Source organism: Pituophis catenifer, unplaced genomic scaffold (assembly GCF_029215685.1).
Source record: "Pituophis catenifer annectens isolate HBS135680 unplaced genomic scaffold, rPitCat1.0.hap2 SCAF_7, whole genome shotgun sequence".
NCBI classification, from domain to species: Eukaryota; Metazoa; Chordata; class Lepidosauria; order Squamata; family Colubridae; genus Pituophis; species Pituophis catenifer.
The window spans coordinates 5,595,525-5,620,174 of record NW_027256887.1 but is presented as its reverse complement, the minus strand read 5'-3'; the positions used below and the strand labels follow the sequence as shown (position 1 = coordinate 5,620,174).

At 42.4% G+C, this 24,650-nt stretch overlaps 1 protein-coding gene across 4 annotated transcripts in view; it reads left to right on the top strand.

Moving 5' to 3' along the window:
* Positions 1 to 24,220, top strand: part of KMT2E (lysine methyltransferase 2E (inactive)) — a 58,847-nt gene extending 34,627 nt beyond the window's left edge. For 2 of the 4 annotated variants that reach the window (XM_070947711.1, XM_070947714.1), the window contains 13 exons: positions 719 to 781; positions 896 to 994; positions 6,613 to 6,777; positions 7,345 to 7,653; positions 11,014 to 11,268; positions 11,584 to 11,725; positions 13,166 to 13,419; positions 14,184 to 14,240; positions 15,179 to 15,754; positions 17,097 to 17,389; positions 20,432 to 20,520; positions 20,991 to 21,082; positions 22,641 to 24,220. In XM_070947711.1, the coding sequence (XP_070803812.1) occupies positions 719 to 781; positions 896 to 994; positions 6,613 to 6,777; positions 7,345 to 7,653; positions 11,014 to 11,268; positions 11,584 to 11,725; positions 13,166 to 13,419; positions 14,184 to 14,240; positions 15,179 to 15,754; positions 17,097 to 17,389; positions 20,432 to 20,520; positions 20,991 to 21,082; positions 22,641 to 24,140 (3,894 nt within the window). In that variant the 3' untranslated portion in view covers positions 24,141 to 24,220. The remainder of the gene's footprint in view (positions 1 to 718; positions 782 to 895; positions 995 to 6,612; positions 6,778 to 7,344; positions 7,654 to 11,013; positions 11,269 to 11,583; positions 11,726 to 13,165; positions 13,420 to 14,183; positions 14,241 to 15,178; positions 15,755 to 17,096; positions 17,390 to 20,431; positions 20,521 to 20,990; positions 21,083 to 22,640) is intronic. The other 2 variants (XM_070947712.1, XM_070947713.1) reach the window with 2 other exon arrangements.
* Positions 24,221 to 24,650: the final 430 nt, after the last annotated feature.

Below are 24,650 nucleotides of genomic sequence, written 5' to 3'. Positions count from 1 at the left end.
TCTTAAAAATTTTGATCGATATCTAAATCAGCTCAGGTTTTTCAGGGTAGGAGAAATGTTATGAATTATTAATATTTAATACAACTAAAATAGCTGTAATATGATACCCTATTAAATGCCATTTGTGGGAAATACCTCATTAGATAATTTTGTACACGTATTAATACTAAACCTTGTAAATGTTTTATCTGGGAGAAAGTCCGCTGTACTTAGTGAGGTAGGAAAAATGCATAGGATTGCACTGTTAGTAAAACAACTGGAAGCACATGAAGTTAGTTAACTAATACTTTAACAAAGTTTTGATGCACATCATTATCTTTCAAATTGTAAAATTAATCTAAACAAAATGAAATATTTTACACATTCGAGTTAAAATACTTGCTAAAATAACACATAGCTTGAGATGCTGAAGTTTTTAAAGTAAATCTTACTTCGCTGTTTTGGTATGCAAAGATATCAAAGATACTTTGGGAAGGTATCATTTATCTAGGTCAGGGCTGTCAAACTTGCGGCCCGTGGGTCAGATGCGTCATGCGCTGGCCACGCCCGGTTTAGCGAAGGGGGAAAAGTTGCAATATGTTGCATGACGTTGCCGTGACGACGCGAATTTGACATCCCTGATCTAGGTTATTAATTGAGGGGGGTATTAAATGAGTTGCAGGTTCTGCATGTTAGATCCTCTCCTGCATTAGCTGTGACGTGAGATTTTTTTTTACAGTGCAATCCTATTCCTGTCTACTCAGAAGCAAGTCCTAATGATTTCAGTGGGACTTACTCCCAGGTAAGTGTGTATAGGATTGCAACGCTAGTGTCGTAGAGTTCCCTAGGTTATACCAGCAGCAGTAGCGGCAGCAGTAGTAGAGCTTCTGTAAAAGCAGTCATTTCCATCTTTCAGGAGCCAGATTTTATTGATGATATAGAAGAAAAAACTCCTATTAGCAATGAAGTAGAAATGGAATCAGAGGAGCAGATTGCAGAAAGGAAAAGGAAGATGGTAAGTTGGGAAGCTAGTAGCCGCTTAAAGCTGTCACTAAAGATGAGTGACAGTTGCTCTTCCCATGCTAATCATTGCTGCCTCTCCTAGGTACTTAGCGTTTGAGAATATTTGAAATCTGCTCCTTGATATGTGCTAATTCTATATAAACCTTTGTGTGTGTGTGTGTGTTTTTCTTTTGGTTCCGTAATTTCTGAAAAAAAGTTGTATATTTTCTCGAGGATTTATTTTTCTGAATTATTTCCTGTATCTGACGCACTGTCGTCCTCTGAAAATACTTTCTATATTTATATTTTTATTATTTTAACCTATCTTGGTTGGCCACAGTGATAAAGAGCCCCTGTTTTCAAAACTAGTTATGAATATATTTCTCTAACAAAAATAGAAAGCAAACATCGCTATAAAGACAGGAGTCCTTGAACATGATACACCAGATACTTGTCTTTTAATATGTTGAACAAACATGCTGAATATTGTTTTATTTAGTGAAATACAGAACTTTGAAGGTAGCCTGAACAACTTAGATTTTAACAAGAGACGTGTGTTTAGGAAGAACTGTGAAAACGAGAAAAAGAATATTTCAATAGCAATGGAGTAAAATTGAAGCAGTTTTTTAAGGGTCTTCATTTAAAGATTAAAATAAGCTTAAAATAATTTATTCCATGTGATAGCTACTTGATTATTAATCTATTCTGTACTGATCTATAGACATAAAAGTAAGAGATATTTTTAAATACTATTTTCATCTTCTTTCTTGGCCTCTGAGTGAGTCTACCGTGTTTCCCCGAAAATAAGACCCTGTCTTATATTTTTTTGAACCCTGAAATAAGCACTTGGCCTTATTGCCATGCGCTCAAAATCCCGATTGGGCTTATTATCAGGGGAATGTCTCATTTTGGGGAAAACAGGGTATTACAGAGCCTGGTGTGTATACCTCCTATTTTTCTTGGTTTACATTCTCTTCTCACAAAATTAATTAATCCTTAATTGTTATAACAGGTTTTTTTGTCTTAAGCATAATACTTAGTGCTTTTCTGCTTAAAGATGTTCCTCCTATTTTAAACATTGAGTTTATAGCCAAACCCTTTACCCTCTTCAGCCTATTTTTTCAGGAAATAATGTTATCTTATCATAGTGATCTTAAAATCTTGACCATTGCCCTTCCTGGGCAGTTGCTCCCCAGTTTTAGTATCTGCTTTGGGATACTAGTAATCATCATTGCTTCCTCTTTCTGTTCAGTAGCTAAAGCATTTGTCTTGTTTTAACGGTTTTGTTTCCCTTTCTATTTAAAATTTGAATATATTCAATATTTCGTTGCTGCAGGGCTGTCAAACTCACGGCCCACGGGTTGGATGCGTCACGCACTGCCCAGGCCCTATTTAGCATAGGGGGGGAAGTCACGGTACGTCACGGGATTCCGCTGTGACGATGCGAGTTTGACACCCCTGCGCTACTGTGATTGATCCTCATTGCCCTCAGCTTTTCTATATGCACTGAATTATTTACCATTAAAACTCTATAGCTAACTCTCATAGTCTATTACTTTGTGGCTGTCTGGCCCTTATATCTTTTGCCTCTTGTCTGAAAGATCAGTTCCAGTTGCCCTCATCTGCCCTCATTTCTATTCTTTGTGCAGTTTTCCTCAAAGAAGAGAAACAAACATTGAAACATCATCTATGGAGGTTTCTGTTTGTTTGTTTGTTTCCATCTCAAGTTATCCTAACCTGAAAACAGGAAAATATTCCTGTTTCCTCCACTGTTTAATACATTTAGTAAATAAATACAGGTAGTCTCGACTTATGTTCATTTAGTGACTGTGCAAAGTTATAGCAACACTGAAAAAAGTGACTGATTAAAATAAAGTGTGTGACTGCAGCATCCTGATAGTCATGTGATCAAAATTCAGAGGCTTGGCAACTGGCATGTGTTTTAAGCCAGTTGCAGTAGTTCCCGGGGTCATATGATCCCCTTTTGCGACCACCTGACAAGCAGTTTCAATGGGGAAGCCCGATTCACTTAACAACCATGTTATTTACAGCAGTGATTCACTAACATTGGGGCAAGAAAAGTCATAAAATGGGGCAAAACTTGCTTAACAACAGAAATTTAGGGCTCAGTTGTGGTCACAAGTTGAGGACTACCTGTATTTAACAAATGAGGCCCAAAACAGTTAATGGAATTCCATCTGCTTTGGGCTGCAAGATCATTTTGAAAAGTAAGTACAGAATCCTGCATGTGTATATGGGAGGGAAAAAAACATGCATATATATATATATATTCATTCATTCATTCATGTTTGGCTCTTATTCATATAGTAAATTAAGCTGGGCAGAAGAAGCTGTCACCAGCACAGTTCTCAATGGCATGAGAGTACAGATCAGTAAACTTCCATTTCGTATAATGGGCTGTAAGGCAAGTGCAGGAGAAAGATGGCTTGAAAAGAAATTTTAAGATCTTCAGCTTTGAGTGTTTGATTCCGCTCACAATACATAATAATTATCTTTCATTGTTTATAGACACTGAGGACTGGGTAGGGTATAGCAAATGCACTTTCCCTCCATGCTCTTATAATTGAAATGTAAAGATGACAAAATTTCTTCAGCAGAGATGAGAGAACTACTAAATTAAAGCATCAGGTCAAGTTTGGGGGGTAATTCTTTTGAACTTTGGCTTTTCTTCCCATAATGGCTGAGTTAAAGCCATCAAATAAAAGGCGCTACCTTGCACCTTTGTTTACAGAGAATACATTGGCTTCTGCTATGCTTCTCATGCTTTACTATAAGTAACTCTACTCATGCTCTTTCTCAGCTTGTTTATCTGCACGGAGAAATCTCATGGCCATGGAAAGCAACCAACACACTGGATTTTTTTTTTCATATAAATCTAGTAACTTTTTCCCCCAGTGCTGCATCTTTTCCTTTCTCAAAAAATCTGCAATTCCTAGGCCAGATTTTATAAACTGGAAAAAAGTGATGGACCATAAAGTAATTAGGAAAGATGGAAGAGAAACAGAAACTTCCAACAGCAGTAGCTGGAAAGATTTCCTCCTATCTGAAAGATCAACTTGCTCACCTTAGGAATCTTAGAAGATTTTGATGCCTGATATAGATAACAGCAGAACTATCAAAGCAGGCAGACGAAGAGTAAAAACAGAAGCTGTTCCTGTGCATGTGTATCTACAGTTGCTGGGGAAATTCAGAAGTGATGTCATAATCCTGTCAACCAATAGGAAGATATTTCCAAGACTTCAGTTTTCAGCCAATTTTTAAAGTAGATTTTAATAAAAAAAAATAGCTGAACAATTTCTAGCGCTGTAAAATATAAGAGAAATCCGTATTAACGGTAGAAGCGGAGTATGTATGGCCATTTGGGTAATACTGGCACTTGAATCAAATTAATATCTTAAGATTGCATTCAAGTATGTATGAAACAATACACATGCTAGAATCTTCGGGAAGCATTTTCGGATCTGTATATTCGGTGGCAACAGTAGTGGAAAACTTTATCTTACAGGTATTGGCCAAGAGATGTGAAAATGGAGGGCTAGAAGACTAATTATGGCTGTCTACAGTGATGATGTATAGAAAACTTTGAACATCCTGTTGCCATCAACAGTGATCCGAGTATTATTTCCAGAGGATATTTTTATTGTGTGTAAGACCGAAAGGGCAAGTAATTGTCCAGTCAAGGTTGACTCAGCCTTCCATCCTTCCGAGGTGGGTAAAATGAGGACCCAGATTGTTGGGGGCAATATGCTATTATTTCCAGAGGATATTTTTATTGTGTGTAAGACCGAAAGGGCAAGTAGTTGTCCAAAGTCAAGGTTGACTCAGCCTTCCATCCTTCCGAGGTGGGTAAAATGAGGACCCAGATTGTTGGGGGCAATATGCTATTTAGTATACTGTCTTTGGTGTAAGCCGCCCAGAGTCCTCGGAGAGTGGGCGGCATAGAAATATGACTAATAAAATAAATAAATAATGGGATTAAGTGTTATCTTTATAGGATCCTCTCTAAGCGGACCGTTGGTTGGGCTGCTGTCACGAACCCTGTGACAATGCCATACATGAAGTCAAACGTTTTAAAGTAGCCGTTGAAGGCTGGGCTCACTCTGGAACTACAGTGGAGGCAGACTTATCTATTCTAGTCATAACTCCAGCTGTTCCAGCTGTCTGGATTATTGGCAACGGAGGGAATGGTGTTTGGTGGATACTTGCTGGCAATAAAGAAAAACAAGGCACAGTTCTGACTGGTTGCTGAGATAAAGAGCATTAAGGTACAGGTAGTCTTCAATTTATGACAAACAATTGAGTCCAAAAATTTCTGTTGCTAGTTGTTAAGTGAGTTTTGCTTCGTTTTCTGACTTTTCTTGCCACAGTTATTAAGTGAATCCCTGCAGTGGTTAAGTTAGTCACACAGTTGTTAAATGAATCTGGCTTTCCCAATTGACTTTGTCAGAAAGTCACAAAAAGAGATCGTGTGATCTGGGACACTGCAACCGTCATAAATATGAGGCAGTTGCCAAGCGTCTGAATTTTAATCCTGTGACCACAAGGGTTGCTGCCCGATCGTAAGTGTGAAAAACGGTGATGTCACTTTTTTCAGTGCTGTTGTAACGGTCACTAAACTAACTCTCGTAAGTTGAGGACTACATGTAATTTCTATAAGAGGTTGATAGGGCTTTAATTTCTATGGAAAGGAATGTTGTTGGAAACTTAAAGACCTGGAGGTGCAGATCTCATGTGCTCCCATCAGTATAAAACCTCACAATTCTCTTGTTCAAGTTTCACTCATCACTCAACAATTTCTCTGTGTGGTCCCTGGCCACAGTGAAATTGTTATTGTCACTCTCCCAGAGGCATGCCACCATCATGCCTCCTTAGCTGAAAAATCTCTGTAGCTCAGCACTAGCTTATTTAAAGTTTTCTCCTTATCTCTGGAAAAAATGAAGAATCAGAATAAGATTCATAAACGCAGGGATTTGGTGAGTTAATTTGTGTGCTTGTGATATCTGTAATAAACACCATCACCATAAGTGATCACCTGAAAGTAATGATTTGTCTGACGTGATGATCCTTAGAGGGCTAATTGTATACCTCAAATAAAGGAGATAATGTTTTTATATTCTAAGAAGTTTAAATCCTAGTCATTGTAAAAGCACTATCGAAAGTTGCTTAGATATTGATACATGCATAATCTGACCTCGTTTCTGATAGAGAAGATTAAGATGGGAGACAACATGTTTACTATTCATAGATTATAATATTTTATATAATGCAGTTGTGAAATACCAGTGCATTTAAAATAATATTTTAAATTATTTAGTTTATTAAAATTACTTTAAATCTAAAATTAAATAACTGTTCATTTAATTCTAATCCATACAGGGTCCCCATCATTTGAAACTTTTAATACGTTATTAGTAAATACCGTATACATGTGCACGTATATAGCAGGTTTCAAAATGTAAATGTCATATTACTATGGAAGAAAATGTGGATTCAGTAAAATTGATTTTATGAACGTGATCTGTCAAGAATACTTTGAATGACTTTTTTTTTTGTATTTTAAGTCATTTAATGTATGAGTTATTTAAGCATCAGTGTTATTACATTCTTCAGACCAGAGAAGAACGGAAGATGGAAGCCATCCTTCAAGCTTTTGCCAGGTTAGAAAAAAGAGAAAAAAGAAGAGAACAAGCTTTGGAAAGAATCAGTACAGCTAAGACAGAAATAAAATCAGAATGCAGGGATACCCAGATCATCAACGAGACAGAATTTGTTCAGGTAAATGCCTATGTTTTATTACATGATTATCTCCGGAAATTATCTTACCTGTTTTGATGCTTTTCACATAGAGTCAAGTAGTGTTATTTCTTCATTGCTCTGTTCCTATCCCACTCTTCTTGGGAAAATACATTTGGTGTCCCTGCTCTGCTAAGCAGCAATATAATGAGATGGGCTGGGCTGAGACAGAGTGACCAACCCAAGTCACACAAGAGACTCTGTGACTTCAGTGAAGGCCTGAGCCCCTGTCATCTGGTCATCAAACTGGTTGTTTCATTCTAGTCCACCAACTTTTGCAATGCTTAACGTTTGCTTAAGAAAGTGAATTTTGAGATTTGGAATTGTATGTGAATGCAGCCCTAGCGTTCATAATAATCAGTGGAAATAGTACCAAAAATAAAAATAAAAATTCTGCCAAGGGACAGAAACGCTAAAATGATCCTAAATAAGATGTATGAGCAGTACTGCCAAACGTGTATTTTTATCCTTTGTGTAGCTTTTCCCGATTTGGGAAAACGCACAAAGTTTATTGAAGGTGTATAACTTTGGATTATGTGTAATGTTCAGGAACCAGCAAAAGAGGAAACTGCCACCAAACCAACCCCTGCCAAAGTCAACCGGACAAAACAGAGAAAAAGCTTTTCCCGGAATAGAACACATATCGGGCAGCAGCGACGAAGGCACAGAACTGTTAGCATGTGTTCGGATATCCAGCCATCCTCTCCTGACGTGGAAGTGATTTCACAGCACAATGAACCTGAAGCCACCGTGCTTTCCGCTGAGCCTGAACCAGAGGCACCCGTGGCTGAAATAGTTCCTGAACCTGAAGCCCCAGCACTTAATAAATGCCCCACTAAATACCCCAAAACGAAAAAGGTACGTGGGACTTACTTCATTGCTGCTATATTAATAAAAAAAGAAGCAGACATACTGCGAACTCCAGAACTTAAGATTTTAAATTTTTAAAAGAATTAAAATTTTATTTTACTAAACTTTTGTCAGCCATCTGCTGACATCGTCAGAGTATTAAAGTACCATTACAGAGATCTCTGCCTTTATATGCCATTAATCAATTTAGTCCTTGCGCGTGTAATATGCCTTTCCAGCCGTCTTCCACTTGTAATCAGCTGTGTTGTTTTTGTTGTCGTCATGCTGGATGATGGAGGCTTGGTTCCTGTTGTTTCCTCCCTCCTCCCTTGCTTATCAGTGGGGGATGATGTTAACCTGTCAGCTATTGCAATTTGCTGCCTTGTCTGTGATCTTGTGGTCAGCCAGTTTGTTTCTCAGTAATTCTATCTGTTGCAGTTTGAGACAGCCTTGCCGGGTTGCTCTGTGTTTGGTCAGGACTAACTGTGCCTTCACAGGATGAGTCTGCATGCCCAGAGGTGGGAGGTGGGTACCTTTGACTCCATGTGCCGAGAGGATGCGTGCAGCAGTTTCGAATACCCCCTGTACATATGGGAGTACCCTCCACGCAGCAGTTCTACTGGCACCTTCAGCAGGATGCTGAACCCTAGGTGTAGCAAGTATCCGTTGAGCTTGCAGACCTGATAAAGATATGCCCGCTCCTTGGCTTTAGCTGCTGGTGTACTACAATGAGTGTCTATCCTACTGAACAGTGCCAAATCAATGCGCAAACGGTAAGAATTAGGCAATGCCAAAAACAGTGTCGGGCGAGGTTGACAGATACTCACTTTGATACCCTTAACTGTAGAATATCCCAAGTGGCATTTGGCTAAGTGGCTTAGCCAAATGGTTATATGAACAACTACGACATCTGGTTGAAGACGCCACTACCACAGTGAGGTCCTCCACTGACTTTTTACAAAGGTTGGACGGAGTGGAGTTGGGGAAGACGAAACCATGGTGTCATTTGATGTGTCTCAGTTTACGTCCATCCCCTAGGAGCTGGCGGCCCTAACTATAAGGGAATTATTAGTGGAGAGGGAGTCACACAGTCCCAAATCACCTAGCACAGAGGACCTCCTCCACCTGCTGAATTTCTGCCTTCGGACCTATTTCACATTTGGCAGCCATTGGTACGAACAGATAAAGGGGAACGCCCATGGGATCTCCGATCTCGGAAGTGGTAGCAGAGGCAGTCCTCCAGAAATTGGAAAAAGAGGCTATGAAAAGTTACAAGCCCAGGTTTTGGGCACATTATGTCGATGACACATTTGTCATCATTAAATGGCGAGATAAGACCAGCTTTATAAGAACCCTCAATTCCATATATCCAGACATTCAATTTACGATGGAGGAAGAGACCAACAACACGCTGGCCTTTCTGGATGTGCTGGTCAACCGCAACCCAGACGGGAGTCTTGACACACGTGTGCATCGGAAAACCACGAACACGGACCGTATTTTACATAATGAGAGCAATCACCCCATGGCACATAAAATCAGTTGTATTCGGGCACTGTTCAGTAGGATAGACACTCATTGTAGTACACCAGCAGCTAAAGCCAAGGAGCGGGCATATCTTTTATCAGGTCTGCAAGCTCAACGGATACTCAACGGACTTTATCCGAAGGTGTGCTACACCTAGGGTTCGGCAGCCTGCTGAAGGTGCCAGTGGAACTGCTGTGTGGAGGGTACTCCCATATGTACAGGGGGTATCCGAAACTGCTGCATGCATCCTCTCGGCACATGGAGTCAAAGTGGCGCACAAGCCGGACCAAACATTGAAAATGAGAGTGATGAGCCCAAAGGAAGCATTGTCCAAGGAGGAGACATCTTCAATAGTTTACCGCATCAACTGTAGTAATTGTGCAAGCAATTACGTAGAGGAAACGGCCAAGCGGTTACAGACCAGGGTACACGAACACGAACTTTCCATCAGTGAGCAGAGACCAAAGGCACACCCCCACCCCCACCCCCACCCCACCTCTGGGCATGCAGACTCATCCTGTGAAGGCACAGTTAGTCCTGACCAAACACAGAGCAACCCGGCAAGGCTGTCTCAAACTGCAACAGATAGGATTACTGAGAAACAAACTGGCTGACAACAAGGTCGCAGACAAGGCAGCAAATTGCAGTAGCTGACAGGTTAACATCATCCCCCACTGATAAGCAAGCGAGGAGGGAGGAAACAGCAGGAATCAAGCCTCCATCATCCAGCATGACGACAACAAAAACAACACAGCTGATTACAAGTGGAAGACGGCTGGAAGGGCCTACTACACGCGCAAGGGCTAAATAGATTAATGGCATATAAAGGCAGAGATCTCTGTAATGGGAGTTTAATCGTCTGATGATGTCAGCAGATGGCTAGCGTGTTGTCTGGGCGCAGTTAGTTTTAAGTAAAAGTACAACAACAATCATAGTAGTAATCATAATAGACATATTAATCAGAAAGTAATAATATATTTAGTTTATCCTTGCAAAATTTTCAATACAAATTTTTTTTTAATTATCTTTTTAATCTTTTTAGTTTCTAACCTCTGTTCCTATTAGTTAGCCATTGGTAAAACAAGTCCCATGTTAAAGAGAATTCTGTTTCTTCCTTTTCTTTTCTTTTAACTGTTAATCGATCCATCTCAGCACATTCTAATATTTTTTCTAACACTTTCCTCTGTCGGGATCTCTTCATTTTTTCATTGTTGTGCAAACACAATTCTTGCTGCCGTTAATACATCTAAAATTATGCATGTATTCCCTTTATTATACTGTTTTGGTAATATACCCAACAGAAATATTTCTGGTTTCAGATCTATTATTGCTTTATCATTTTTTTCTATCCAAGTATGTATTTTTTTTGCTTTTGACCTTGAAATTTCTGTTCCTAAACGAGACCGTTAGTGAGTTTTGCCCCATTTTGTGATCTTCCTTGCCGCAATGAACCAAGGCAGTTGTTAAGTTAGTAACCCAGTTTAAGTGAACCCGGCTTCCCCAAAGGTCTGAGAAGACCTTTGCTTGTCAGAAGGTCACAAAAGGGGATCACGTGGCCCTGGGACTCTGCAACCGTCATAAATATAAGGCAGTCACCAACTGTCTGGGTTTTGATCACGTTACCATGGGGACGCTACAATAGTCTTAAGTGTGAAAAAGTATTAAATCACTTTTGTTCAGCGCTGCTGTAGCTTCGAATGGTCACTAAACAAACCGGGGTAGTCAAGGACTACCTGTACGTCTTCTCTCTCTCTCTCTCTCTCTCTCCCTCTCTCTCTCCCCCCCCCTCTTAATGTTCACCGGAACGCCGGAGTAAGGGTTCTGCTGCTTTTTCTGTTTTAGCACTTGGTGAGTGAGTGGTTAAGCGAGAAGAACGAGAAGCCGGGAAAGCCAGTGGAAAACCTCTCCGAGAAGCCTCTGCGCATAACCACCGACCCAGAGGTCTTGGCGACCCAGCTGAATTCTTTACCAGGCCTCACTTTCAGCCCGCATGTATATACGACTCCGAAGCACTATATCCGTTTTACATCGCCCTTCCTTTCTGAAAAACGGCGGAGAAAAGAACCGGTGGAAAGCATTCTGGGTTCCTGCAAGAAGGTAACATACCTGCTAGCCTAGAGTTATCTAGAACATTTTTTAAAAAAAACCTGTTTTCTGGATTAGGAAGTGGCAAGGGATCCCCGATAAAATTGTTTTTCGGTAGCAGCAGCGAATCAGTTGTCATTCCACCCTTGGGCGAAGACTTCTGTTATTTTGTCAAGCTGGTTACATTTATTTTGCCCCCTATTTTTGAGCTACAGATTATTTATATTTTGTCTTAATAATGGCAGTAGCTTAAAAACAATGTTGGTATAAGGTGAGCTTTAAGTGTCCATTTGTGCCATCGTCACCTTCACTGTTCCTGTTTTGCAGCGTTGGTTAAAGCAAGCTATGGAAGAAGAAAACTCGGTTGTTGGGTTTTTCATTTCCTCACCCCATGAAAGATGCAGAAGTCCTACAGTCAATGGTGAAAGTAGAAGCCCCTTATTACTGGCCGACAGCTGTTGCTTGACAGGTGACATTAGCGATGTATTTCACCCTTATCCCATGTTCAGGGCTGGTGTGGCTTATGGTTTCCAGACCACCAGTTGGGAGCCTCTGTTTCTCAAGTACCCTTTTAACAGGCCGTCCTCGACTTATGACCAGAATTGAGCCCAAAATGTCTGTTGCTAAGCGAGACAGTTGTGAGGTGAATTTTGCCCCGTTTTACAACTTTTCTTGCCACAGTTGTTTAGTGAATCACTGCGGTGGTTAATTTACTCACACGGTTGCTAAGTGAATCTGGCTTCCCCATTGACTTTGCTTGTCCGAAGATCACAAAAGGGGATCACATGACCTGGGGACACTGCAACTGTCATAAATGTGAACCAGCTGCCAAGCATCCCTATTTTAATCACGTAACCATGGGGACGCAGTGGCTCAGTGGCTAAGAGGCTGAGCTTGTTGATCAAAAGGTCAGCAATTCAGCGGTTCAAATCCCTAGTGCCGCATAACGGGGTGAGCTCCCGTGACTTGTCCCAGCTTCTGCCAACCTAGCAGTTCGAAAGCACGTTAAAAAATGCAAGTAGAAAAATAGGGATCACCTTTGGTGGGAAGGTAACAGTGTTCCATGCGCCTTTGGCGTTGAGTCATGCCGGCCACATGACCACGGAGACGTCTTCGGACAGCGCTGGCTCTTCGGCTTTGAAACGGAGATGAGCACCGCCCCCTAGAGTCGAGAACAACTAGCACGTATGTGCGAGGGGAACCTTTACCTTTAACCATGGGGATGCCACATTGGTTGTGTGAAAAACGGTCAGAAGTCAGTTTTTTCAGTGCTGTTGTAACTTAGAACAGTCATTAAATGAACTGCTGTAAGTCGAAGACTATGCCTCAAGTACTGATAGAGGCTCCCCTCCCCTCCTTTTGGTGTGTATGTATATAGCAATAGAACTTAGACTTATATACTGCTTCACAGTGCTTTACTGCCCTCTCTAAGCTCTTTGCAAAGTCAGCCAATTGCCCCCAAACAACCTGGGTCCTCATTTTACCGACCTCGGAAGGTTGGAAGGCTGAGTCAACCTTGAGCCAGTCAGGATTGAACTGGCAGTGGGCAGAGTTAACCAGCAAGACTGCATTCTAACCTCTGCGCCACCATGGCTGTTATTTTACATACATATTTATATATATATAAAAACGAAGTTTGTGTGGGAAGTTGTATTTATATATATCAGTTTCAGATCCTGAAAGAAGGGAAGACCTCTTAACCGTATATTAGTTTTAAATGGTGGAGCAAATGCTTAAATCGGCCCACAAGTGTTTATTTCTTAAAATGATAGGAGTTCATTTTGCAGCCGGTGATGAGTTCATGAACCTGTTGTAATCACACAATTGTTTGAAACTGGCTACATACCAGTACGGCCAAGAAAAATGACTTAATTGGGCTTCTGCTTTTTCTCCCCATCGTTACCTGCAGATCTGACGACGCCACTCAAAAAGCGAAGACAGTACCAGCTGCTGGACTCCGCCTACTCAGAAACGTCGACGCCCACTCCTTCTCCCTATGCCACGCCCACCCACGCCGATCTCTCTGCCTCAGACCCATTGTTGCTCGCCACGCCTCCCAGAATAAAAACGGAAGATGAAACCTGTAGGAATGGTTACAAACCTATTTATTCATCTGTAACTTCGGTGATTCCATGTGTCCATGGAAACGCAGTGCACTTTGAGGTGAGCCTTTGGCTACTCCCTTGTCAGGTAAAACAACCCAGGTAGCTTAATCACTTTAGGAAAAAAAAAATCAGCTCTGTTCATGAGGAATAACGCTATGCAGGTAATCCTCGACTTACAACAGTGGCTGTAAAAGTTACAACAGCACTGAAAAAATGTGACTTAGGAAAGTTTTTTCCTAATAGTAGTTACGATCTTTGCCGCACGCCCATGATGATGTGATCAAAATTCAGACGCTTGGCAGCTGGTTCATATTTATGACCTTTGCTGTGTCCCAAGGTCACGTGATCCCCTTTTGCGACCTTCTGACAAGCAACGGCCATGGGGGAGATAGATTCACTACTACTCCACAACCAGGTTACTAACTTGTCAACTGCAGTGATTCAACTGTGGCCAGAAAAGCCATAAAATGGGCCAAAACTCACGTAACAAATGCCTCACTTAGCAACAGAAATTTTGGCCTCCGTTATGGTCATAAGTCAAGGACTACCTGTAATCTTGTTGCTACTGTTGCCTTTAGAAGCCTATGAAGGATGCTTCTAAAGAGCCTTTCCTAAGAAGGAAGGGTCAGAGTGGGTCATGGCCCCCATGTCGTTTTTAGGTTCTCTTTTCAGCTCCTGCAATGCAGTCAAACCTTAACTAAATAATAGGTAGCTTTACACGATTGAAGAGAAATTATTTCGTTCCTTGTTTTCAAAAGTCATCAGAATGCTTTGGTTCTGCAGTTTTTAAACATTCCTGATTTTTTTTTTTTTTTACTGCAGAATATTTCTTCACCTGACAGCTCTCCAGAAGTTAAGAGGCGAACATTTAGTCAAGAGGTAAGTTTGTGTGGGAAGTTTTATTTGGTCGGCTTTGCAAATCTTTTTCTACACCCTAAGTTCGTAGAATGTATAGTTCAGGGAGGTTTGTAAGAATACACATTTGCAGACAGTAAATCCTAAGAGATAAGAAAAGATATGAAATGAAATCCTGATGAATCATTAATAGTTCCTAGGGTTTAGCTTCCCAAGCTCCTACTTTCACAAAGTAAGTAGGATTTTCTTTTAAAAGAAAAAAAAAAGTTGATGGAATGTACATAAAAGGTTTAATATACTAAATAAAATAAACTAACAGATATGCAATCTAGATATGGCAAAGTGTTCAGACAATGTTGTCTTTTAATGTAATTCACAGTCATAAATAAAGGAAATCCATTTGCTGTCTACCCCCTCAGGTGGTCTCAATACAATTAATTGGAATAACTAGCTTTTGTTATTCTTCCAGAACTTTTTAGTTCTTAGGAATGTGTATAGTCACCAGCTATGATTCAAAGATTGTTTCAGTAAAGCAGTTTTAAAAGAGAACAATTGGAATATTAAAAATAGAATAATATGAAAGAACAAAGAGAAATAAAAACTTACGAGTGTCTATACAAACACACCTGTAACCTTAAGGGAAAAGTCCCACATATTTTATAGATCTCCATTGAATAGATCTACAAGTTAGAATATTGCATGATAGGAAAGGACAAAGAGAAATAAAAATTTACAAGTGTCTATACGAACACACCTGTAACCTTAAGGAAAAACCTCACGTATTTTATAGATCTCCATTGACTAGATCTACAAGTTGGCTTTAAAAGTGAACCAGAAAAAAATGAACTATACATTAAAAGCGAACTACCGGAATTGTTATCACGGAGATCACTTTTATGTAGGCTAATGGTTTTACGCTATTTCCTCAACACTGTCGCCTCCCCCATCTTTTTTTGGGACAGGGTTACGAACGTTCCTGCTCCTCCATGCTAGCACTCAATCCGTTCAGAAATGCCAGCCTTACGGAAATATGCCTGCAAGAGATCAAAACGATCGGCTATTCCAGTCCCAGGAACAGATCCGATGGCCCCCGGCAGTGCTCGGGAGAGAAAGAGAGCCCCTCCTCGGAGCTCCAGCTGGGACTTGAAGCCATCGAGCAAAGTGCACTGCATAAAACGCTGGACGCTGCTCCCTGCCACAACCGGACTGATGCAAACAGCCAACTGGAAACGGCTCACTGCGGGCGGGGAACGGTGTATCCAACCTGGATCAAGAGTCCCGACAGGACAGGTGTCAATTTCTCCATGAATTCTAATTTGAGAGACTTAACTCCTTCGCACCAGTTAGAAGTCGGCGGCGGGTTCCGAATCAACGAGTCGAAGTGCCTGATTCCAGACGATGCTCGGGGCATGTTTGTGGAAACGCCCGTGTTTTGTACTTCTGAAGAGGGACTCGCAGCTAGTTTTGGAAGGACTGCCAACAGTGACAACATGATGGATGGCAATTGCACACCCCAGAATCCTCCGCAAAAGAAAAAGGTACCGACTCAAGTAGACGTTTAATTTAAAGCGCAAAACAACAGGAGGAAGGCATTTCCTGCTTGTCCGTAAATTTATATTCTTATGATTTTTCGAAGGCTTTAGTGTAAGACTCCTACTGGCAAACTGAATCAACTTAAGAACTAGCAATATTGAAGTTTAATTTTCAAATATTTATGTACACATCAATTGTGCCTTTTTATAGTTTTCCAAAGCCACTGGAGTAGATTAATAATGGAATAAAATGAAGGTATACAGACAAGTCCTCGACTTATGACCACAATTTATCTCGCTTGTTGCTAAGCGAGACATTTGTTAAGTGAGCTTTGCTCCATTTTACAACCTTTCTTGCCACAGTTGTTACGTTAGTATCGCGGTTATTAAGGGAACCTGACTTCAGAAGGTCGCAAAAGGGGATCACATGACCCCGGGACACCACGACCGTCATAAATATGAGACAGTTACCTGCTGTCTGAATTTGGATCACGTGACTATGGGCATGCCTCAGTGGTTGTAAGTATGAAAAACGGTCCTACGTCACTTTTTTCAGTGCCGTTGTAACTTTTGAATGGTCACTAAACAAATTGTTGTAAATCAAGGACTACCTGTAGTTGGAGTTTGGAACCTGATAATCTACGGCACTGGAGCAGCTTAGTCTGAAGTAAGCTTGTGAGGGAAAATGTCCATAACATAATTAGGGATGCAAGTCATGTGACATGGGAGTCATGGCAGTTGTAAATTTAAAGATGGATTGCAAGTAACTTTTTTGAAGTCTGTTGTAATTTCGAACAGTCGTTAAGCAACCGGTCATAAATTGAGGACTACCTGTCGGTGCTTCATAAGCAGAAATGTCTACATTAATAGAAAAGCAAGCCAATGCCAAAGTGTCGAATACTTTTAAACTAATTTTTGCGGCTCGGTGCTTTTAAAATACTACAGTGGATAAATTGGCATGTCTCTGGAGATTCTCAAGTCATCCAGGTCATAGTGGTCCCAAAAGTGCTTTTTCAGAACGCAGCTGGACTTTGCTTCAGTCCTTCTTCCGAACTGAAGGAGCTTCTTGGAGGAGAAGCGAAACATCTTCAAGGAAAAACCACGTTCCAATTGCCTTTTGAAAAAGCCCCTTTGGGACAATGAATCAGCATGTTATTCAGATGGTCAAAGAACACAAAACAAAATAAGAAAGCTCTACGACCATGACGACGAACCTATGGTACGCGTGCCCACCTGAAGTCAGGAAACGGGCTATTTCCAGCCTCCAGGGAGGGGAGGGAGACCTGAGCTGCAATACTTAAGAGAACTTTAGAGAAATCACAACTTTTCCTTTTTGCTTCTTTCTCAGGTGTCGCTTCTGGAATACCGCAAGAGGCAGCGAGAAGCCCGAAAAAGCGGCTCTAAAGCAGAAAACTTCTCTCTCTTGAGCATGTCGCCTCACGCCGCTGGGGGAGGAAACGGCAGTGCTGCTACCGATGGCTACAACAGCGGCGAAAACGGGGAGCAGCCGGAGAGGGAACACACTGCTAGCCTCCCTGTATCTTTGCCAGCCACTGAGCACGGTGCCATTTCAGAAGAGGCTGAAAACTCGGCTTCCTTAAAGGAGGCATCCGGTGAAAAGAGCGATCCGGAGGCCCAGTGGTAAGTTCTTCTTCAAAATCACCCTTGAGAGCTTGCTAACGTTGCAAAATAGGATCATCCGGTCAGTAGTAGCTAAACCATCAAACGGTGGCAGAAGCTGGTTTCCCAATTCTTGGCTTTGGCTGATTGGGAATACAGCTAGTCCTTGACTTACGACCAAAATTTGAGCCCAACATTTCTATTAATTAAGTGAAACATTTGTTAAGTGAGTTTTGTCCCGTTTTACGACCTTTCCCGCCAGTTATTATGTGAATCACTGCAGTGGTTAAGTTAGGCACACAGTTGTTAAGTGAATCTGGCTTCCTCCATTGACTTTGCTAGTCGGTAGGTCACAAAAGAGGGATCCCATGACCCCAGGACACTGCAAACGTCATGAATATTAAATCTATATTTTGATCACGTGACCAAGGGGAAACTGCAACGGTCATAAATATGAATCCGTTGCCAAGTGTCTGAATTTTGATCACAACGATTGTAGGAAGGCTGCAAAGGTTGTAACTGTGAAAAGTGGTCATAAAGTCGCTTTTTATCCATGCCGTTGTAACTTTGAACGGACACTGAATGTCGCAAGCCAAGGACTACCTGTAAATCGCTTTGAGAAATGTCAAAGTAAAACTAGTCTGCATATAAACTGAAGAGACTTACGAATCTTTTGGATGGTAATCAGTGATGAAAACCAATTTTTTTTTACTACCGGTTCTGTGGGCGTGGCTTGGTGGACGTGGCAGGAGAAGGATATTGCAAAATCTCCATTCCCACCCCACTCTGGACTCAGCCAGAGGTGTTATTTGCCGGTTCTCTGAACTACTCAGAATTTCCGCTACCGGTTCTCCAGAACCTGTCAGAACCTGCTGGATTTCACCTGATGGTAATAGACCAGGGGTGTCAAACTCCTGTATGTAGCCCCGCCCACCCACTGGCCCCCACCCTTTGGCCTCTGCCTCCCAGCAGTCTACCTCCTTGCAGCAAACAGCAAGAAGAAACAGCTCCTTTCAGCTTTAGCACAGCCTAATTAGCACAAGTTGATTGGATCGGCCTCTCGACTCTCAGCTGATTTGCTCTCAGCTGTTTTGCGCAGGGCTCTGCTGCTTGCTGCAAAGAGGTAAATTGCTGGAGCAGATTTTTTTTTCCTTGTGTTGATCAAGCTATGCTGAAAACGAAAATGAAAGTAAAGCAGGCTGTTTGCTGCAACGAGCAAAAATTGCTGGGAGGCAGAGGCAGATTTCTTTTTCTTGTTTTCCTCACCAAAAAAGGTAGGTGCATCTTATACTCCGAAAAATACAGTATCTGTTGGGGTTTGGTTGGTGTTTTGTTTTTTTTTTTGAAAACTAAGCACAGAGACTTGCCATCCAAATCTCAACGATAGCAGGAGGTTGAATAGGGCAAGAACGTTTTGTGTGTGTATCAGATGATTTGTGAAGTTACTTTGAGTGCCAGAAACTACTCAAATCTTAGTACTTTTCTGAGGTCACTTATTTTTCAGGACTCTGGGTTGTCTTAGCCACTGTCAGGTGGTTCAGATCCATTTCCCCCTTCTTGCGATGTTTCAGTGAACACTTTGCTGTACGCATCAGGGCTTTAAAACTGGGTCGTAGTTGAATCCGCCTAACTCTGCTCTGGAACCAGATCGCTCCGAGCTTAATTCTCACACCAGTTATGGCTTGCACTGGAAAAGCTTCTCCCACGGTACGATTGATCAAGTCAAGTCAAGTCAAGTCAAATCCAACCTTTATTATGGCAAATACCAGCACGAGGAGGGCGGGGTACAAAGAATTACAAAAGCATAAAAGATATAAAAACATAGCATATAAAAAAGCATACAAAAACGAAAAAACCTGAAAAGAATTTAAAAACAGCAGCAGATGAGCCCAAGGAAGCTGGGTTGAAATGTCTTCGTGTATAAGAAGCCAACATTAAAAAAAAAAAATCATCCTTGTTGCTCCAAGATCTGCCTTCACTGCTATTCAGGTCACTGGTTATTTCCACCATAATAGGCAGGTGGTAACACCCAAATCAAGTTTCACTTATCCTCGTAGCTGATTCCTCAGGATATTCCATCCTGCACAACTCATCCTGCCTTTGTTCGAGTAGCTGGTTGCAGCAAAGGCCTTTTTTTTATTTTTGCCCCGGGCTCTCTTTGGCCAGCCCCTGTGTGCCAGCCTTCCCTTGGCACAGTGTGGTTAGCAGAGGTCGGGGAAAGGCACGGTCTGATGGTTCTCAGAGAAAGGGTGAAGGAAAGAACCTGCTCTGGTGATTAGCAAACAGTGCCATTGGCTGGTCAGCAGTACATCTTCTTGCCCCCCTTCTATTAGGCAAGTGGGGTTCTCCAGGGCAGTGGCCCCCAACCTTTATGGTGTGGCAGCCTGGTGGAGGGAATGGTTATGTGTTAACGGTGGGCGAACACATGGGCATGTAAGTGCGCTCACCCATTTCCCTTTTCCGCAGCCTGATAGTGGGCCACCGCCTGGGGTTGGGGAATCCGTTTTAGGGCAGAGAAAGAAACATGGGATCATCACATCACCCTCAACCTTCCTTTAATTGAGTCCTTCTTGCTGGACTTACCTGCCTTCTTTCTTACTTGGGGCAAATATATGCCTTGCTACAGATTTCACAGTGTTAAAAAAAAAAAATCCAGGTGGTTTAGCTCACTGTCCTGTTCAGATCCTGTGCAACTATATAGTTCTTACACCGGAGACTCCACATGCGTTTATCCAACTCTTGTACCGTGTGAACTACCATGGGATTGATTCATCCACCGTTACTCTCGTGGCATCCCACTGTTTTTCCCACAAGGAAGCATCCAGCAGGACCTCCAGAAACCAAAGGCCTTTTAAAGATTTAAAGTAGAACATTTCCATGCCTTTGCATTTTCCTTAATCATTCTAGCATAAATATTCTATAAACCTTAAACTATAAGCCATCAAAATGTTTTGAAGCACCTTCCAACCTGGTTAAGCCAGCAAGGGAGTTGAATTAAAGTGGCCTTTAATATTTGTTGTGAAGAAGCAAATGACAAGTTAGAATTTTGTTTTTCTTTTAAAGGACCTCTTCAACATCAGTGGAGCAAGTGAGAGAGCGAAGTTATGAGCGAGCGTTGCTTCTTAGTGATCATAGGAAAGACAAGGATTCTGGTAAGAGATCACTTCGTTGCTTCTGATCACATTCCCTCCTTTTGGAGCCGCTCTTTGTTGCTGAGCCCTGGTGGCACAATGGTTAGAATGCAGTATTGCCGGCTAATTCTGCCAGCAGTTCGATCCTGACAGCTCAAGGTCGATTCAGCCTTCTGTCCTTCTGAGGTCGGTAAAAGGAGGACCCAAATTGTTGGGGGACAATATGCTGACTCTGTAAACAGTTTAGAGAGGGCTGTGAAGCAATATATAAGTCTTAAGTGCTGTTGCAAGTGCTATTGTTTCTGGTGATCTGTTTTGATTGGTGTCAACTGTTCACCACGGACACTATTAATGGATCTTAGGATAGTAGTCTGTTGCATATATAAAAGTTTAATCTGTCCTTTCGTTCCCCCCCTCCACCCTCCCAAAAAATGTTTTAACAGTGTCCAGATCCAGCAATCCTCCTATTTATGGACTCTTGTTTGTTACAGAAACTGATCCTGAAAATCCGGAGCCTACAAGTGAATGTCCATCCCCAGATACTCCTCTGAAGACATGCAAAAGTCCTCTAAAACCAAGCAAGGTACTGTTTTACACAGCATGATCGAGTTTGTGTGTGTGTGTGTGTGTGTGTGTGTGTGTGTGTGTGTGTGTGTGTGTATATAGAGAGAGGCGGGGGGAGAGAGAGAGATATTGAATTTTATTACTCGGCTTCTGATTTTAATTAGAATTCAAACATATAGTTTGAGAGAGAGATTGTAGAAAAAAATGCTTTTAAAACAAAAAAAAAATAGCCTCTGATGATTGCGTGGCTCAGCTGGGCATGGGGGGGGGGAGGCAGGGATTTTTGCTAGTGGTTCTCCGAACCACCCGCTGCCATCGCTACCGGATCAGGCGATCCAGTCCGAACCAGGAGCATTTCACCCCTGGTGCGCGCGTTCACATTGTTGGTGCACAGCAAATCGGTGGTAAAATTATGTGAAACCCCCCTCTGATTTGAGGTCATAATTCTACATATCTGTGAGCTGCAGAAATATGTCATCAAATAGAAAGCTTGGAAGTAGTGATTTTTTTTCCCCCCAGTACAAGTTAAGATGGGTAAAGGAGGAACCACAATTCTAAGAAACTGCACAGGACTGTTTCAAGATGGGATAGAGAGTTACTAGCATAAGCAAATGCGGCAGTCAGTCCTCGACTTACAACCGTTCATTTAGTGACCGTTCATAGTTACAACGGCACCCAAAAAAAGTGTGACTTAGGACCATTTTTCACACGACCATCACAGCATCCCCGTGTAATGTGATCAAAATTTGGTCGCTTGGTTCATATTTATGACAGTTGCAGTGGCCCAGGGTCCTGGGATCACTTCCTGCAACCTTCTGACAAAGTCAATGGGGAAGCCAGCTTCACTTAATATCCCTGTTACTACCTAAACAACTGTAGCGATTCACTTAACAACTGTGGCAAGAAAGGTCAGAAAATGGGGCAAAATTCATTTGACAAACATCTCACCATCATAAATTTTGGCTCAATTGTGGGTCGGAAATTGAGGAATGCCTGTATTTGAAATACTACAGAATGTGCCTGCTTTGTTTCTAAGTAAGATTTCAAAATGTTTAGTTGTTGAAAGGACATTGAAGTCATTATCCTATTAACGCCAGGTATTGAACCAATCTATTAATACCAATTAAATATTGCCTTCATTGTTTGCTTTTTTAAAAGAATTGGGTAGCTACCTTAATATAAACATACCTTGCTAATTCTCTGCTGCAATTCCCCAGAAGTTTTGATTTATATATATAAATATATATTTCGTCAGCAGATGGCTGATGAAAGCTTAAATAAAATTTTAATTATTTCAAAATTTTAAGTTCCGGAGCTCGCAGGATGTCTGCTTCTTTCTTTACTAATATACCTGGAACTCGTATTTTTAGAATAGTTTGAAATATATATATATATATATTTCACAGAACAGGGATATTATTCTTTTTATGAGGTTCAAAATGTTAAAAGATGTAGACACCAGTTGTTGTCAGACAAGTGGGAGCATCTTGTGTGAAGAAATGCTGTTCTTGAGCCTATATATATACATAGTGTTTTAGACAACAGACGGGCACTTACGCTTCTTTCTCTTGATACAGACTTCTTCTTCACCAAATCCTGTAGTTCCTGTTCAGTCACTCGGAAAAACGCCCACGAAGCAGGATTCCCAGTGGGAGAGTGCAGGAGACACTCCTGGGGCTGACAACACAACTCACCCCAAACCAGACCAGCAACCAAAACCGCTTTCCAACAACAACGCCGAAGCACTTTCAAAACCTCCTCCCCCGTCCCAGCCCCTTCTGCGCAGCACGGCTGACCCGCTCTCCCAGAAGCTGCCTCCGGCACCGCTGAAGCTCCCTTGCCCCACTTCACCTCACGTAGAAAACCCTCCCAAACCCTCCACCCCGGCTCACCCCGGCTACCTGTCGCCAAAGCCTCTTTCCCAACCATTAGGATCACCATACCGACCTCACCACCCGCCGTCTCCTCAGGTGGGGACGCCTCAGAGAGACTCACACCGGGGCTTTTACGCCGCCACCCAAACTCTCCAGCCTAGCGCCCAGCAGCCGAACACCGGGACGTTATTTCCCCCAACCTCTTCGGTCTCTTACAGTCAGTTTCACCAACAGACTCTGAACGCTGCCGCCCCGCCTCCCCCTCCCCCGCCGCCCCCTTCCTCCACTTATTATCAAAACCAGCAACCCCCCTCAGGAAACTTTCAAAATTACAATCCGATCAAAAGCAGCATCCCGTCCCAACAAAACGTCTTTCCCTCCGGACCAAATCAAGCTCTCGCCGGTACCGCCTGTCAGCAGCCCGTTTCGGGCCACCTTGTCAACAGCGGGCACTTTCTGCCATCTCCAACGGCCAGTATTCATCACCAGAGCTCTGTGGTGGGGGCGCCCCCGCCTCCGCCCCCTCCCGCCGCGCCCGGACCACACCTCGTGCAGCAGCAAAACCCGCAGCACGCCGTGGCCCACGGGGTGAGTCCTGTGCACGCCGTGGCCGCCGGTTCCCACCTCCATTCTCAAGCTGCCAGTCACCACCTGCCTCCGCCCCCGCCGCCTCCTCCCGCCCCCCTCCCTCATCACCTTCCTACTCATCCTACCACAGCCCATCAAGGTTTGCAAGCACAACACCAGCACGTAGTCAACTCGGCGCCGCCTCCGCCGCCCCCACCACCACCTTCTTCCAATGTATTAAGCTCCAGTCATCACGCGGCACCGGCCCAAGGACTACATCACCCATCTCACCAAGGGCCCTCCCTTTTTCCTTCGAGTGCTCATTCAACAGTGTCAACTTACCCGTCACAGCCGCCGCATCATCCCCCTTTGGGAACCGGACCTCAGCATCAGCCAACCGGAACAGGGCCGCACTGTCCGCTCCCCGGCCAGGGTTCACACCTCCAGCCCCAAGGACCAACCAGTATTGCCACCCCTACAGCGTCCGGGTTCTGTCCTCATCCTGGCTCTGTGTCCCTTCCGCATGGCGTACAAGGACCTCAGCAGGCATCTCCGTTGCCCGGGCAAATACCTATTCACAGAGCACAGGTGCCGCCGACGTTTCAAAATAATTATCATGGTTCAGGGTGGCATTAAAAAAAACGGACCCCCCCTTCTCGACTTCCCCCCCCTTTCCCCTCCCTCGCTTCTAAACATTTTAAAAATGTTCTGTAAAAATCTGTATATTTCATATGTACCTGTTCAAGGTACTTTTTAAAGCTTGTACATTATACTTTGTATAAAAAGTGAACACCAGTGCGCGCGTGCTTTTCATCGTATTCTTTCCAGTTTTGCTTTTTAAAAAAGGAGGAAAAAAAAAATCCCTAAAACTGTGCCGCAAAAGCCAGTTTTTTTTAAAGGCGGGTTTTTTTTTTTTTTTAAATAATTATTATTTTGTACATGAACATTCCAGCTCCATTTGTTCCGGCAGTAGATTTGTTGCTGCATAACTTTTCAATTTTCTTGTTGCAGTTAAAAAAATTCATTTAGTGAATGTTTTCTATATTTACTTTTTATACATATGTAATTAAAAAAAAAAGAAGTACACGGCTAAGTGATGGCACTAACAAGATTTTTTTCCCCCCATCTGTCAACAGTTTTTGTGTG